Here is an 18,483-nt window from a genome sequence, read left to right on the forward strand (position 1 = left end):
ATCCCCGAGCTGACAAGGTACAAATCTGTCGTTCTGCCCCTCGACAGGCAGTTAACCCACTGTTCCTAGGCCGTCATTGAAAATAAGCAGTTGTTCTTTAACTGACTTGCCTAGTTAAATAAAGGTAAAATGTGTTAATTTTACATTGTTATTATTATTATTATTATTAGGAAAGACATCCTTACAGTTAACATCATTCAGTGAAAATGGAGGAGACATATTTAAAACATATGCATAAAATATTTTGCTTCTTCTTTCAAAATATTATTTGGTGAATCATGGATAGTTTCTGTAAATTATTTTGGGTGGAATTTCTATGTTAAATATGTTTTTTTTAATTGGTGCATTTAAAAAAAATCCATCCAATTCGCTTTATTTTTGTAATATATTACACTTGATCGTTCTTGAATAAGTACCTCCATTTCTTTTAGTTTTTCCTCTAACCTATTTTGTACCTCTATATAATGCAGTTCCCATTACCATCTACCTGCACTGTTAGCACTGACGGCTAACTCAATTAAGCATCCTCCATGTTTATCTCACTAGGTCAGGGTTTTTCAACCTCGAAATATCCACTAGTTCTGATGTATCCATGATCTTCGTGCTTGAGGGTGATAGTTTGTAGAGTGATTTCCTTTACGATCCATTGAGTACTTAAAACCGTATTAGAATCTCCCACCCTAAAAATAGATTATTTCGTTGCTTGTGAGCTCAATACATTATTAAATATATTTTCAAAGAAGTGTGGATCATCATTCTTTTGACACATATAGATTAAATAGACAGATCTGTTTTTGGTCCAATAGTGTGTTTAAAATAATCCATCTTCCTTGTGGATCTGTTTGCACAGTTTGCACAATACCTCAAGACTTCTTTATATTAGACATCGCATGCCAGCTGTTATTGACAAATAGACACACACCCCCACCACTTGTCTTACCAGACGTAGCTTCTCTGTTCTGCTGGTGCATAGAAAATCCCACCAGCTCTATATTATCCGTGTCGTCGTTCAGCCACGACTCGGTGAAACATAAGATATTAATGTTTTTAATGTCCTGTTGGTAGGACAGTCTTGGTCGTTTATCATCCATTTTGTTTTCCAATGATTGCACGTTGGCCAATAGAACGGATGGTAGTGGAGGTTTACTCACTCGCCTACGAATTCTCAGAAGGCAGCCCAACCACCGACCCCTTTTTCTCAGTCTTCAAGCAAATTACCGGATTTGGGCCCGTTCCTGAGAAAGCAGCATATCCTTCGCTTTGGACTCGTTAAAGAAAATATTATTTTTTTGTTCGAGGTGAGTAATCACTGTTCTGATGTCCAGGAGATATTTTCGGTCATAAGAGAGGGAAGCAGCAACATTATGTACAAAATACATTTTTTTTAAAAGTTACAAACAATGTGAAAAAACGAACAAAATAGCATAGTTGGTTAGGAGCCCGTAAAACAGCAGCCATCCCCCTGGCGCCATTAGGCTCTAGCTGTCTCTGTGTCTTCGCTGTGGCCTGCTAGCTATGGATTACATTTATATGGGAGTCGATGAGTGCTAAGCAGGCCAGTTATCTCTGTTATAAATCACCACAAGTTTTAATTACTAGCTCGTAGCCATCAGCACAAACTGGGAAGGCACTGGGTCAACTATCTATCAGACACAGAGACAGACAGGGAGGGGGAGCAGAATGTATGTTTTCCGCTCACACTCTGGATGTAGGCGAGAGATAGAAAAATTACACATCCTGATTTACTTGATATTAATAGTTATCAATTAATACTTAACAAATGGGAGGATATTTCTGTCCTGTTAGTGTTTATGTTTTTATGGTCTCCACTCTAGTTCCCTGCAGCTAATCTGGGCGTATGGTCACCAGAGATGGCTTGAGCTGACAAATGAGATAGAGAGATAGCCAGGAGGAGTTTAGAACAATTCCTCATTGTCTCTAAATCATCCTTGCATCTGGGAAACTAAGCCAGGGTGGGGTTAAGACAACAACCCACGTGCAGATAACGACAGGATGAACCCAGAGTGGGTTATGATGCTCCTTGGCCTGCGCGTGGGGGGTTGAACCAACCATGACTTAGCACTGTTAGTGTCAGCTATATATCTGCATTTGTGTACAGATTAGGTTACTCGATCCAACACTCAAGCGTAGGCGGTCGACCAGCCTCATTATTACAATAATTCATTGATATTAAATAAAGATGATTGTTTGAAGAAATTACCAAGTCTCTCTCAGTACTGAATTTCCACGACAAGTACCAGATAGGAGCTGCTGAAAGGGAGTGCACTTGTCATTCATCACACACATACAGTACATGCCCGTGCACAGGCGCACGCACATACACGTGCACGGACCAACACTTCACATGTTGCGTTTATATTTTTGTTCAGTATATTTCTACAAGGGCTGCTCAGATACGACCTTTGCTGTGGCCTGTTAGCTATGGACAGTCAGTACATTTAGGGGAACCGATATAGCCACTGTAAATGACAATGAGTGCTAGAAGGCTAGGCAGGAAGGCATGCTTTTGTGATGTTTTGGTCTGGTCTGCTGACTACCAAATGGGGCCCAGAATGTGTCAGTGGGGATGGGTGAATACTAGAAGCAAGAGAGATGGTGGGGAGAGGAGAGAGAGAGGGGGGAAGGAGGGAGAGAGAGAGGGGGGAAGGGGAGGAAGATAGAAAAAGAGAAAGAGAGAGCGAAGAAGAGAGAAAAAGAGGCTGCAGCATTCGCCACAGCTGAGAGAGGGGGTGGGGGGGGGAAGAGTAAGAAAGAGACAGGGAATGGAGATTAATCAAAATAAAAAGAGAGGGCACGAGGGTACAGGACATGAGGGAGGGAAGAGGTTATGTGTTGTGAGAGTGGATTGTGTGAGTGTGTGAAATTAAAAATCAGAGCGGAAGCCAGCTAGGGATGCATGAGATGAGGGATTATGTTAAAGACAGTATATGAGGGATGCCAAACAGTGAAGGAGATATGATTCCAGGGAAGAGGCCTGTTCTCAGTCCTGTCTGGGACGAGACACACCCCACCCCATACATACAATTTTATTACAGCCATTTTACAACCACACAGCCCCATTACACACAGTCACACATATGGTATACTTCAGCCATTCAACCCTCTTATTCGCTGTATGTCCTCTGAACAGACAGACTTACTGTATTGTGGGATGAGAGCCAGACATCACAACTACATTACCCTATAATTTGCTGTGTTTAAGTGATCACCACCCACAGTCACGATGCAGGGAGCATCCAAGATGTAAATTACACCCTCTGCATCCCAAACAGCACCCTATTCCCCATTTCCTGCACTACTTTTGACTTTTTTTTTGGTCAATAGAAGTGCACTATATAGTGAATAAGGTCCCATTTGGGATGCAACCACAGTGAGGGGATAAGGGGCCTGGTGGGTAGCACTTTATTTTACAGTATTTATTCATAGATTTTAGAAATCAAATGGCCAGTCCTCTTCTGGCTGTGCTGGGTGGAGATTATAACAGAACATGGCCACGATGTTCAAATGTTCATAAATTACCAGCATGGTCAAATAATAATAATCACAGTAGTTGTCGAGGGTGCAACAGGTCAGCACCTCAGGAGTAAATTGGGATGTGTAGAAAGGCCTCTTTAGTGTCCTAAGTTGTCAAAACTGTGACCTTAATTGCCTACCGTCTGTAAGCTTTTAGTGTCTTAACGACCATTCCACAGGTGCATGTTCATTAATTGTTTATGGTTCATTGAACAAGCATGAGAAGCAGTGTTTAAACCCTTTACAATGAAGATCTGTGAAGTTATTTGGATTTTAACTAATTATCTTTGAAAGACAGGGTCCTGAAAAAGGGACGTTTTTTGTTTGTTGCTGAGTTCATATATATATATACAGATATATGTACAGTTGAAGTCGGAAGTTTACATACAGTTTGGACATGTCTACTCATTCAAGGGTTTTTCTTTATTTGTAGTAACCAAAAAAGTGTTGAACAAAACAAAATATATTTTAGATTCTTCAAAGTAGCCATACTTTGCCTCGATGACAGCTTTGCACATTCTTGGCATTCTCTCAACCAGCTTCATGAGGTAGTCACCAGGCATTACCATCTTGAAAGAGTTCCCACATATGCTGAGCACTTATTGGCAGCTTTTCCTTCACTCTGCAGTCCAAATCATCCCAAACCATCTCAATTGGGTTGAGGTCAGGTGATTGTGGAGGCCAGGTCATTTGATGCAGCACTCCATCACTCTCCTTCTTGGTCAAATAGGCCTTACACAGCCCGGAGTGTTTTGGGTCATTGTCCTGTTGAAAATCAAATGATAGTCCCACTAAGTGCAAACCAGATGGGATGGCATATCACTTCAGAATGCTGTGGTAGCCATGCTGGTTAATTGTGCCTTGAACTCTAAATAAATCACAGATAGTGTCACCAGCAAAGCACCATCACACCTCCTCCATGCATCACGGTGGGGACCAGACATGCAGAGATCATCCATTCCCCTACTCTGCGTCTCACAATATACAATTATGTATCATAATTATGAAACGCCCCCATCACATTCATCTTACTAGTGAGACCTTCCAATGGCCCACCAGATACTGAATCCTGATCCATTTCCAAATGGCACACTATTATCTATATAGCCAGTAGGCGTGAAAAAAATTCTGGTGTGCCCTTGAGCAAGGCACTTAACCCAAATTTGCTCCAGGGGCACCGTACTACTCTGGCTGACCCTGTAAAGCAACAAATTTCTCTGTAACTATCATGTGTATGGAAAAGACACATAACTGTAAAGATGGATGGTATCATCAAATATGTGTCTTATTTACATGTATAATGTCACTCACAGTATACATATACTGGGTATTGTTAATGTTGTCATTACATATACTGTTCAATTTACATACAGTATTTATTTCATGTTCATACATCATTTGGTTGTATATTGTGTTGTTGTCATATGTCAGTGTGGTGAATCTGACTGACAGATGGAGACACACATATAATGTATGAGCAGGTGTGTGTCTATATAGACAAAGCCATTGGCCGACAAGAGCAATAAAGATCCATCATGACCAATCACAGAGAATAGGTTTTATTTCTCAATTCAGCTAGCTACAAAATGTTCCATCACTTCAGAACCTGACAGAATACTAAGGGTACGTCGTGATACTACATGCGTTTGAGGACGTCAAATCTCACAATTGAATCTATGGTGTCGTTCAGAGAAGGTGTTTATTCGTTCATCTCAGCGATTTGGTGTGCGTCGCTATACAAATACAGAAGCAAACTAAAAATCATTTGTCTGTCGTTTTTTTGTTTCAGAGTGTTTTTACTGTCATATTCATTTATTTGTATCATTATTATTTTACCGTTAATAAACCACATGGGGTGATTAAACAAACACAATGTAGTCCTCTTATAAAAGTAAGGTCTCTCAGAAATACGAGTCTTTGTTTTGCTTTTTTTTTCCCCCAGAGCATCCAATACCTATGATACAGTGCCCAACTAGTCCCCCACCTTTCAGCACATATTCAATATCTTCACTGAACTGCATATGAATTTTGAAAAAAAACAGGTCCTCATTTTTTCACGATAATCTCTTCACGTGAAGATCATTTTGCATTATTGTACAATGGTCATAGTCTGTAAATATATGTTGATATAAATAGTGGAACTATTGCAAACTTGCAGGAGAGTAGGGATCGTTTAACTGTGTCATAATGCTGATTATGAGTGAACGAAACATTAGGAACACCTGCTCTTTCCATGACATAGACTGACCAGGTGAATCCAGGTGAAAGCTATGATCCCTTATTGATGTCACTTGTTAAATCCACTTCAATCAGTGTAGGTGAAGGGGAGGAGACAGGTTAAAGAAGGATTTTTAAACCTTGAGACAATTGAGACATGGATTGTGTGTGTGCCATTCAGAGGATGAATGGGTAAGACAATAAAATTGAACGGGGTATGGTAGTAGTTGCCAGGCGCACCGGTTTGAGTGTGTTGAGAACGGCAGCGCTGCTGGGTTTTTCACCATCAACAGTTTCCCGGGTGTATCAAGAATGGTCCACCACCCAAAGGACATCCAGCCAACTTGACACAGCTGTGGAAAGCATTGTCAACATTGATCAGCATCCTTGAGGAATGCTTTCAACACCTTGCAGAGTCCATGCCCTGGTGAATTGAGGCTGTTCTGTGGGCAAAGTGGGGTGCAACTCAACATTAAGAAGGTGTCCTTAATGTTTTTGTACACTCAGTGTATATATTTTTAAGACCGCTTTTATGTATAAGGCAAAAGAATGTACCATTTGTCATGCAGAACGCACAATTAGCATCACTTGGATTGCAGTCTATTACAGCGAATCTAGTTGCACATTGTCTCAACAGTAATGAAGTGCTTAAGTGCTTTTTGAATTTACTATAATTTGTAATCATCGTATTTTTTTCCCTCTTCTTCATTTGTCATGACAACATCAAAACAAGGAGCATGACAGTAGCTGATGGAATGATACAGTTTTACTAAGACAATACTGAGATACTGACAAGGAAAACAGCTTGTATAGCATTCCTATTATATTTGTCATTCGGCAGTGTACCATTATACAGTATATACAGGTATCTGTCAGAATAAAGGAAACACCATCATAAAGTATCATAGTAGGGCATTGGGCCACCACAAGCCACCAGAACATTTTCAGTGTGCCTTGGCATAGATTCTACAAGTGTCCGGAACTCTATTGGAGGGATGCGACACCATTCTTCTGCAAGAAATTCCATCATTTGTTGACGGTGGTGGAAAACACTGTCCAAGGCGCCACTCCAGAATCTCCCATCAGTGTTCAATTGGGTTGAGAACTGGTGACTGAGATGGACATGGAATATGGTTTATTTCATTTTCATGCTCATCAAAACATTCAGTGACCACCCGTGCCCTGTGGATGGGGGCATTGTCATCCTGAAAGAGACCACTCCTATCACAATAGAAATGCTTCAGCACAGGTTGAAGGTGATCTCTCAGAATGGCTGTGTATTTATTGTTGTTTACCTTGCCCTCGAAAAGGTTGAATGGACCTAAATCATGCCAGGAAAATGCACTCACAGCAAAACAGAGCCGCCAGAACCCTAATCTACTCAAGTGTTTCCTTTATTTTGGCAGTTACCTGTATTTACTATATTTGATAAAGAGAATAAAAACTTCACAAGTGAACTAGAGCCATCGAGTCAGCACTGTATACAATCTTTGGAAAGAATGATACAGAGGATAAGAGATATTTCATTTTACGAGGACAATCATTGAAAAAGCCAGACAAAGGATACACAGAACAACATTTACAATGTGGGGAGGTGATATGTGCACATGTGCAAACCTAGAAGGTAAATACCATGACAATAAATTGCGATAAATTGCGATTGCGGGAAAAGCAACATGCTCTGGGAGCTTAGCCACTGCCCAGCATCTTAGTGGCCCGTTGGTTGGCTTCGTCAATCCTGGTCTTGTTAGAATCAGCCTGGAAAAGGAAAGGAAAGGAAGAAGGAAGGAAAGGAAAGGAAAGGAAAGGAAAGGAAAGGAAAGGAAAGGAAAGGAAAGGAAAGGAAAGGAAAGGAAAGGAAAGGAAAGGAAAGGAAAGGAAAGGAAAGGAAAGGAAAGGAAAGGAAAGGAAGGAAAGGAAAGGAAAGGAAAGGAAAGGAAAGGAAAGGAAGGAAAGGAAAGGAAAGGAAAGGAAAGGAAAGGAAAGGAAAGGAAAGGAAAGGAAAGGAAAGGAAAGGAAAGGAAAGGAAAGGAAAGGAAAGGAAAGATAAAAAACATGTTTGTTTTCTCTTGGAACATTTTGCAGATAATATACGTAGATAATGGCACTTTGAGATGTGAGGCTATTGAGTCTCGGTTGTCATGTGATGTCAACAAATATTTGAACAACAACTCCTAATAATAGCATATAGACAATAAAAGACCAATAGAGGACCAATAGAGGACTAATACAGACGTGGACATCGATTAAGGCAGGCCCCGTATTTCTCTGATTCGGAGGAGTTGGGTTAAATGCGGAAGACACATTTCAGTTGAATTCATTCAGTTGTGCAACTGACTAGGTATCCCCCTTTCCCTTCCTTTTCCCAACAGAGGACAAATAGAGGACCAATGGAGGACCAACACAAGGCCGATACAGGACAAATAAAGGACGACCAATAGAGGACTAAGGGCAGTACCTTCTCCATGATCCTGTCGATCTGTCGATTCTGGGTGTCGATCTCATTGCCCATATCCAGGGCCATGTGACGCAGGTTACCGATGATGCCTCCCACTTGTTCCAGGTTCTCATCCATCTCATTTTCCCGGGCATCATCTGTTACCCTGTGGTATAGGAACTGAATTAGGCTTGCATGCATTCAAACAAACACGCAGTCATACATGCTCGCTCGCACACGCACACACGCACGCACACACACACACACACACACACACACACACACACACACGTACACTTTTTTTCTATCCTTTTCGAGACATAAAATTATTTTGCATTCAAAATCCAATTTTCGCTAATGCCTAACCCTAATTGTAACTCTAACCACAAACCTAACCCCTAAGCCTTAAATAGCCTTTGTCCTCGCTGGGACTTGGGAAATGTCCTCACGAGGGAGAATTTTCCATCTTTTACTATCCTTGTGGGGACTTTTGGGGATTTCAGGTACCCACAAGGACAGAAGAACAAGACCACACACTACATATGAAATAATATAATTCATAAAGGTAGCCATACATATTTCACCTTTAATTTCTCCTCCTTTGGGGACCTTCGCCTCCCATCAAACTCTCCGTTCCATACAGCTCCCCCAAACCGAAAACAACTGAATATCCCTGCCCCCTACATTAACCACCAACCCACCTGGTCCCTCCACGGCCCCCTCCCTCACCTGCCCCCTACATTAACCACCAACCCACCCGGTTCCTCCACGAACCCCTCCCTAACCTGCCCCCTACATTAACCACCAACCCACCTGGTCCCTCCACGGCCCCCACCCTCACCTGCCCCCTACATTAACCACCAACCCACCTGGTCCCTCCACGGCCCCCTCCCTCACCTGCCCCCTACATTAACCACCAACCCACCCGGTTCCTCCACGAACCCCTCCCTAACCTGCCCCCTACATTAACCACCAACCCACCTGGTCCCTCCACGGCCCCCTCCCTCACCTGCCCCCTACATTAACCACCAACCCACCCGGTCCCTAAACGAACCCCTCCCTAACCTGCCCCCTACATTAACCACCAACCCACCCGGTCCCTCCACGGCCCCCTCCCTCACCTGCGAACGAATCCTCCACTGATGGCCATCTGTTCGCGGTCGTCCACCACACGGGCAGGCTGGCTGGCCACCACCCCATCCTGGTTGTTCCCCCAAGCCTTGCTGCCGCCACTCTTCATCCTGGGAGGGAATCGAGGAAGAGGAGGGTGAAGCTTAATCACTACTAGATATTTTATCTATCAGGTGTAGTTGTATCATCATGAATTAATCCACCACATAGAAATATGAGAAACAAGTCAAAGACAGCAGACTAACCAAGCAAAGCAGAGGAAGCAGGCATGGGTTTGGTCATTCCTTCATTCTCCAGTCTTAACATTGTTAGTGTGATGCGATGTCATATCTCAATGGTATATAACACACTGTACTCAGGCAAGTTCAGTATGCTGAGACACATACCTTTTCCCAGCTGAAAAATTTGACCTCTTAAGTATTTACATGCATTTTGTCAACAACAGTTGGGATAACTCATTTTTTTCCACCCTCCCCAAAGCATTCCTTCACATTGAAATGCCCCACCCCTTCTCCCCCCTCACAATGGTATCTCCCAGGTTGCATATGAAATGCCACCCTATTCCCAACACACATCCACTACTTTTGGGAATAGGGTGGCTACATGTGACACAGAACAGAGAGACAAGGGTTTGGCAGACAAGACAACATAGAATAACAGGACTGGACTGCCACATAGTTTGGGGAAGAACTGGAAAAGAAAACGAAGCAGAGGGACATAACAAGAGTACACTTCTTTTTTTAATGTCAAGTATTTTGTTCACGCCGTGAATCTATCTAGGATGTGTTATTTTGGGGTGGAAGGTGGTTAACCTAGTGGTTAGAACGTTGCGCCAGTAACTGAAAGGTTGCTGGGTCGAATCCCCAAGCTGACAAGGTATAAATCTGTCGTTCTGCTCCTGAACAAGGCAGTTAACCCACTTTTCCCCGGTAGGCCATCATTGTAAATAAGAATTTGTTCTTAACTGACTGCCTAGTAAAATAAAACATAATAATATCAGGTAGTGTTAAAGGGATACTTTGGGATGTTGGCAATGACTGGATGTCTATGGTCTCTACTAGCATGCTAGCAGTTACCATAGACTTCCAGCCATTGTGCTAATGCTAGTTAGCATTTGCCCTAATGTTCATTAGTGACTTCATTCAAACTGCACACAGAGGCATACAAATGGTATCCACGAGTTGGATATGACTCTGGGGAAGTAGATGATCAAACCAGGAAGTATCCCTTTAAGGTCAATCAGTGAACAGTGCCTTATTAAGGCATTCTTGGTCAGATGATGAGGTCTTTGACAAAATGTTGGCTTCCTCTATTTCAGGGGGTAAGTAATATTTATGTAGTACCTGTAGTGCCTTGAGTGCAAGAAATGTCCTTTTTAAATAAAATGTAATATTATTAGTAGTAGGTTAATTATTAGCAGGTTAACCAAGATGAATTTAAAACAAATTACTGTATGTAGCTGTATCTAGATTTGCTATGTACTCTGTCTGACAGAGATCTTAATATGACAGGTAGCTTCTATGGTGGCTTAGGAGGCCCTGGGCGAGTCTATGCTTCAGGCTCCTTTTAATGAGTCTATAAGTACACTGCAGTAGTCAAGATATTAACCACCATCACAAACTGTCTGTCTGTGTGAAATGTATGTCATACTGTGTTTTGTATGCAATTATTAATTTTAATAACATTCAACATAAGAGGACCCTGAGTTATAATGTCCATCTTGACTTCTCTTTCTTTCCTCTCCCTAAAACCATGTCTGTCTTTCCTCTAAGTAACCAAATGGCATGGTTGGAATAAGCCTTTCTGTAACCTCGAAGCTCGAGGAGGGTAGATATTTCTTGTTTTATCAGACGATGGAGAAGATGGCTGATTCTGACCCCTCCCACTGAGCTAGTATTTATAGAAATGGACTGAGGCGATGATTACACAGACCACTGGTGGCAAAACACACACCGTCAGGCACACTGGCGACGCTCCTCTCTCCCTACATTCACTTGACTCAGTTATGTAATACAATTTGTTTTACATGCAACAGTTAGGTTATCCAATTCCTTCGACGTGCCATTTGCAACGTTCTCTATCACTCTCTCGTTTTATGTATTTTATTTTTTTTTATGGTTTTTTTCTTTGTATGTTTTTATTTGTATGTTTTTATTTGTATGTTTTTATTTGTATGTTTTTATTTGTATGTTTTTATTTGTATGTTTTTATTTGTATGTTTTTATTTGTATGTTTTTATTTGTATGTTTTTATTTGTATGTTTTTATTTGTATGTTTTTATTTGTATGTTTTTATTTGTATGTTTTTATTTGTATGTTTTTATTTGTATGTTTTTATTTGTATGTTTTATTTATTTTTTTTAAGTGAGAAACTCCCAAGTCCCCTGATCAGACCGAATCTGTTTTAGTAACATACCGTATACCCTCCATGGACTTAGAGCTCTACCTACTGTACTTGGATATGATGTCAATCAGACAACAAGAGAGACACCTCATCAGGGTTAACTAACCCTTTGACCCACAGGCTCATAGTCCCAATAATCCTACCAGTGAAGAAGATTAAGTTGATATGGTTGGATGAGGAATAAGAAAAGAGATCTACAATACAGGTTAAATCCAGTGGATCGAGTTCTTGTCTCCAGTATAGATCTAGATATCTAGAACGAAGCCCTGGGTTTCAGTCAACAGGGTATCTTGCCTACAGTATGTATGATCTGGCTGACCTAGATCTGCGCTGCTTCCCTGGGGCTGCATGGGAAGAAGAGGGCACACAGTTACCACAGTGCTATGTGGGAGTGGCGGTAGGCTACTGCATAGGCAATGCAGCGTGGTATCCACTTGTTTTTAGAATAATCATTTGGTTTTAGTAGCCTATTATAACCTGTTTGCGTCTGGAACCAAGAGACTGAATAACAGCTTCTATCTCAAGGCCATCAGAATGTTAAATAGCACATTAGAGGCTCCTGCCTATATACATAAACTTGAAATAACTGGACAGTTTAATAAATGGAACACTAGTCACTTTAATAATGTTGATATATTTTGCACTATTCATCTCATATGTATATATAATTGCATTCTATTCTACTTTACCTTAGTCTATGCAGCTCTGGCATTGCTCGTCAATATATTTATATATTCTTAATTCCATTCCTTTACTTAGATTTGTGTGCATTGGGTATATGTTGTGAAACTGTTAGACATTACTCGTTAGATATTATTGCACTGTTGTTTGATATTAGTTGTTAGATATTACTGCACTGTTGTTAGATATTACTGGTTAGATATTACTGCACTGTTGTTAGATATTAGTTGTTAGATATTACTGCACTGTCGGAGCTAGAAACACATTCATTTTGCTACACCCACAATAACATGTGCTAAACACATGTATGTGACCAATAACATTTGATTTGATTAAAAGTTAATGTTATTTTATGTTTATTATTATCACAATTACTGATTATCCCTTATTCTAATTTTTTCCAGCCACTACCATAATGGTGGCAAATTAATGGGACCCAATTTAGCACTCAATTATATGACAAGTAACAGGAGTTCATCATGAACATCATCAGCATCATTTTCTCAACATGTGTACCATTAATATGAGCTGCATCATCAGCATGCATGGCATTCAATGGTCATGCTCTCCAGTCATTCCAGTCAGTAGTCATTTGTGTGTTGGGTGTGCAGAGTTCACAGTTACAGGGAGAGAGACAGAGATCTGTCTGCATGACGTGCAATTACTGATCTGTTCTGCAGATCTCAGGTTATTTGGGTGTCTGACCATTGTGGTATTTACATGCAGATGAAGAAAACTGACAAGCAGTCCTGGAATCTTATAGTGGCTTAGATCGAAACTATAGTGGCTATGAAAGTAATAGTAACTATAGTGGCTATGAAAGTAATAGTAACACAAGTGGCTATGAAAGTAATAGTGGCTACAGTGGCTTTGATAGTCCGGCAAGAGGAGGGAGGAGAATGGTGCTGTTACGTGACGATACGTTTGCTTGGACGAGAAGGGATCTTGGAGAATGGCACTTAGAATATGGTGCATGGAGAAGGGTGCTTGGAGAAGGGTGCTTGGAGGAAGGTGCCTGGAGAAGCCCCTGCTGATGAGATTTGGCCTGATCTATAGAAGGATAGGAGTCAAGACTTTTGGTAGGTTGGTGTGTTCAGGGGCCATAGAAAGCCTCTCCTGTCTGTCTAGCATTAATAGTTAGGGACAGCAAGTGTTTGGACATTTGTGGGCAGTATTCAGTTTGGCTATTATGCTGTTGAGGAGAACTCCAATATAGTCTACATGCTGTATAAGCTAACACTGCATTGTTAAGGGGTTGAAAACCTCCATACACTGTTCTCACACCTTTGTTGATTGTTGGCTGTGACAGATGGGACTGTGGGGAGCTCCCGAGCCGAGTCTGGGGATTCCACAAGATATTCTGGGATATGTCTAGAGGCCTGCCTGGATTATTACCAGAGTGAGACCCATGAGGACCTGAGGCTCCTGTCAGTCACCACTGTGTGTGTGTGTGTGTGTGTGTGTGTGTGTGTGTGTGTGTGTGTGTGTGTGTGTGTGTGTGTGTGTGTGTGTGTGTGTGTGTGTGTGTGTGTGTGTGTGTGTGTGTGTGTGTGTGTGTGTGTGTGTGTGTGTGTGTGTGACATCATGTCGTGTGTGTGTGTGTGCACATATATTACCAGTCAAAGGTTTTGACACACCTACTCATTCAAGGGTTTTTCTTTATTTGTACTATTTTCTACATTGTAGAATAATAGTGAAGACATCATAACTATGAAATAACACATATGGAATCATGTAGTAACAAAAAAGTGTTAAACAAATCAAAATATATTTTAGATTTTAGATCTTCAAAGTAGCCACACTTTGTCTTGATGACAGCTTTGCACACTGTTGGCATTCTCTCAACCAGCTTCATGAGGTAGTCACCTGGAATGCTTTCCCAACAGTCTTGAAAGAGTTCCCACATATGCTGAGCACTTGTTGGCTGCTTTTCCTCCACTCTGTGGTCCAACTCATCCCAAACCATCTCAATTGTGTTGAGGTCAGGTGATTGTGGAGGCCAGGTCATTTGATGCAGCACTCCTACACTCTCCTCCTTGGTCAAATAGGCCTTACTCAGCTTGGAGGTGTGTTGGGTCATTGTCCTGTTGAAAATCAAGTGATAGTCCCACTAAGCGCAAACCAGATGGGATGGCGTTTCGCTACAGAATGCTGTGTTACAGTGGGGCAAAAAAGTATTTAGTCAGCCACCAATTGTGCAAGTTCTCCCACTTAAAAAGATAATTTTGCAAATAAATTCATAAAAAATCCTACAATGTGATTTTCTGGATTTCTTTTTCAGATTTTGTCTGTCATAGTTGAAGTGTACCTATGATGAAAATGTACAGGCCTCTCTCATCTTTTTAAGTGGGAGAACTTGCACAATTGGTGGCTGACTAAATACTTTTTTAACACTTAAATTCTAAATAAATCCCAGACGGTGTCACCAGCTAAGCACCCCCACACCATCACACCTCCTCCTCCATGCTTCACGGTGGGAACCACATGTGCGGATTTAATCCATTCACCTACTCTACATCTCACAAAGATGTAGTCTGCGTCTCACTCTGCATCTCACAAAAATCTCATAATTGGACTCATCAGACCAAAGGACAGATTTCCACCATTCTAATGTCCATTGCTCATGTTTATTGGTCCAAACAAGTCTCTTATTCTTATTGGTGTCCTTTAGTAGTGGTTTCTTTGCAGCAATTTGACCACAAAGGCCTGATTCACGCAGTCTCCTCTGAATAGATGATATTGAGATGTGTCTGTTACTTGAACTCTGCAAAGCATTCATTTGGGCTGCAATCTGAGGTGCAGTTAATTGCCCATTTCTGAGGCTGGTAACTCTAATGAACGTATCCTCTGCAGCAAAGGTAACTCTGGTTCTTCCTTTCCTGTGGCGGTCTTCATGAGAGCCAGTTTCATCATATCGCCTGATGGTTTTGCGACTGCACTTCAAGAAACTTTCAAAGTTCTTGAAATTTTCCGGATTGAATGACCTTCATTTGTTAAGGTAATGATGGACTGTCGTTTCTCTTTGCTTATTTGAGCTGCTCTTGCCAAAATATGGAATTGGTCTTTTACCAAATAGGGATATATTCAACTGATTGGCTCAAACACATTAAGAAGGAAAGAAATTCCACAAATTAACTTTTAACAAGGCACACCTGTTAATTGAATGCATTCCAGGTACCTTATGAAGCTGGTTGAGAGAATGCCAAGAGTGTGCAAAGCTGTCATTAAGGCAAATGGTGGCTACTTTGAAAAATCTCAAAAATAAAATAAAATGTAACACTTTTTTGGTTACAACATAATTCCATGTGTTATTTCATAGTTTTGATGTCTTCACTATTATTCTACAATGTCGAAAATAGTATCAATAAAGAAAAACCCTGGAATGAGTAGGTGTCCAAACTTTTGACTGGTACTATATGTGTATGTGTGAGTGTGTGTCAAGAGGTCTTACGAGAGGATCAGAGGATTGAGGGGAGGAGTCAGTCTGGTTAGAGCTTGAGCAGACTAACGCACTGCTGGCCACTATGACGTCACTTCCACCTTGGTTAATAATGGCAGGCAGGCAGGCAGGCAAGCATCACCTACTTGTTACATGGGCAGGAGCAAATACCACAGAATTTTCCTAGATCGTTCAAATTCTTTTCTGCATCCTTCATGTCCTTATTGATTTGGTCCATTCCCTCTTCGATGCGCTCCAGTTGCTCTGATTAAACACAAGTAATTCATCCCCCACAGAACGAAGCACGTGAGAAGAAAAGGAAAGGAAAGAACGGAAGGAAGGAAGGAAGGAAGGAAGGAAGGAAGGAAGGAAGGAAGGAATGAAGGAAGGAAGGAAGGAAGGAAGAGAGAAGACAAAGAAGAGAAGACAACAGATTCAGACACTCACTGTGACGAAAGGGGGAAAAAATGGACGCCACCACAAGTGAAGAACCTTTGGGCTCGTTGGGTCAGTACCTACTTGTTACAGGGACATATGATAAGACCACAGCATTTCCCTAAATCTTTTAAACTTTTCTCGGCCTCCTTCATGTCTTGGTTGATATGGTTCATGCCATCTTCAACACGATCGAGTTGTTCTGGTCAGGACAAAGGGATGACAGCAGTGGAATGAATTTTATTGACTATTTGACAGAAAGATATGAGTCATGAGCAGTATTGAGCTGTATACAATGATATAATCTATAAGAGTTTCTATTGTGTGCATGCATCAGTAAACTGGTATAATATGTGATGATGGATCTTCACGCCAGAGAGTACTGGGTACTGAATAAAGTTAAAACTGAGACTGTCAGTTGCAGTCTCAGTTATTCTTTAGATTTTCATTTTACAGAAAGAAGCCTTTTATTACTCATTGGCGAGGGGATTTATTGTTTTTTAAATCTAAAGATACCATCATCAACGGTTTGCCATGGCTGTAGCATCACGGCAAATCTGAAATCCTACCGATCCTATACTACAGTGTCATTCCCCTAGGAGATGAGCTGTTTGTGGGCAGTGTGGACATTGGGTCAAGGCATGAATATGGTAGCTGGATGGATGTTATTGGTATGATGTCGTGCAGGGTTGGGGTCAATTCAGTTATCAATACAGGCAATTCATCAGAAAGTGTATCATGAATTAAAATGGACCATCTTTTATATGAGGATTCTTCAACTTATAAATTGCATTTCAATTCAGGGAATGCAGGGAATGAATTGAAAACAAAATGTGTGGGAGGGGATTAATGATACCGGGTAGGTGGGTGGATGGACAACTCTGATGTTCGGGTTTCGGAGGTTGCGTATGAATTACGTGCAGCACGTGTTATAGTAAAATGAGGTTGGAAAGTAGAGTAGAGTAGGTCAGGAATGCAGTCGAGGCTTAAGCCAATTGATAATGTCCACCGTTGTAAAAATCCCCGGCATGCTTTTATACACACGTACTGTAGAAACAACTAAGTCATGTGACCTTTACTTGAACAGCGGCGACTAAGAGGAACGTCAAATGGAAATAAGGTGATGTTGAACGGGTATTTTTCTTCCGCTCAGTATCAACATAATCAATTTCTTTGCTAGTAGAACATTTGTTCACAAACCCTATATTTTTCATTCCCTTTTTAATTGATTTAATCCTGCCTTGTGTACGGCATCAGTCCAGGCTTCTCCACTACGGCACGGTCAATAAGCGGAAGTCAGAGAGCAGTTTACAGTCACGTCAGCGACCAGACAGCAGTCTAAATTGGCTTCGTGGAGGGAGTGCTGGACGGATGGACTGCAGAAGGAAGGGATGAGTAGTGGATAGAGGGATGATGATAGAGGAATGAGCAGATTACTTTGAGAGTGTCCTTAAGGTCCACGGTCAGTGGGGTTTCCCCAAAAAGGAACTGATTACTGCAGTCTCACCAGCCAATCAGAAGACTGGGTTGAGGCTAATGCCTTCTGGCAAGACAATTATGCCCTCTAATCAATTCCTCCAAGCACAACAAACCAGTAGTAATGCCAGGGTTTAGGCCCTGCAATTATTTTCTCTAAATCACATTTGTTATTGGTCATCCCCTACCTCCTCATGCCTTTTGCACACAATGTATATAGACTCTCTTTTTTTTCTACTGTGTTACTGACTTGTGAATTGTTTACTCCATGTGTAACTCTGTGTTGTCTGTTCACACTGCTATGCTTTATCTTGGCCAGGTCGCAGTTGCAAATGAGAACTTGTTCTCAACTAGCCTACCTGGTTAAATAAAGGTGAAATAATGTTTTACATTTTTTATTAAAAATGATCAGGTGTAAATCATGTCTATATTCTTTGTTTGTTTTTTGGGGGGAATTTGCCACTTAATGGATTACGAGCAAGTGCACAGGAAACAATTCAACCGTCAAGAAAATCTCTATTCGTTTACATGGGAATCTAAAATATTGCTATTTGAGTGTTTTTGTACCTTCACCCATATATCTGTCTTTTTCAATGCACAAAGCCCTTGAAAATAACTCAAGTTGAAATATAAAGCAGAATCTGTCATTCTAGCTAGCCACTTCAAAGCAGGCACTGTTAAGTTATTCATAGCAAAAAGTCAGATGCAAGACGGGGCACAAAGTCCTATT

The 18,483-nt window shown here is 41.2% G+C and overlaps 1 protein-coding gene across 2 annotated transcripts in view; it reads right to left on the minus strand.

Moving 5' to 3' along the window:
• Positions 1-5,077: 5,077 nt before the first annotated feature.
• The window catches only part of snap25a (synaptosome associated protein 25a), a 42,464-nt gene continuing 29,058 nt past the window's right edge, over positions 5,078-18,483 (minus strand). The window contains exons 5-8 of one of the 2 annotated variants that reach the window (XM_031837473.1): positions 16,362-16,479; positions 9,310-9,429; positions 8,210-8,354; positions 5,078-7,509 (exon numbers count right to left, since the gene is read on the minus strand). In XM_031837473.1, coding sequence (XP_031693333.1) covers positions 7,441-7,509; positions 8,210-8,354; positions 9,310-9,429; positions 16,362-16,479 — 452 coding nt within the window. In that variant the 3' untranslated portion in view covers positions 5,078-7,440. Of the gene's footprint in view, positions 7,510-8,209; positions 8,355-9,309; positions 9,430-15,988; positions 16,107-16,361; positions 16,480-18,483 lie in introns of both variants that reach the window. The other variant, XM_031837472.1, reaches the window with a different exon arrangement.

The sequence above is a fragment of the Oncorhynchus kisutch genome, linkage group LG12, assembly GCF_002021735.2.
Source record: "Oncorhynchus kisutch isolate 150728-3 linkage group LG12, Okis_V2, whole genome shotgun sequence".
NCBI lineage: Eukaryota > Metazoa > Chordata > Actinopteri > Salmoniformes > Salmonidae > Oncorhynchus > Oncorhynchus kisutch.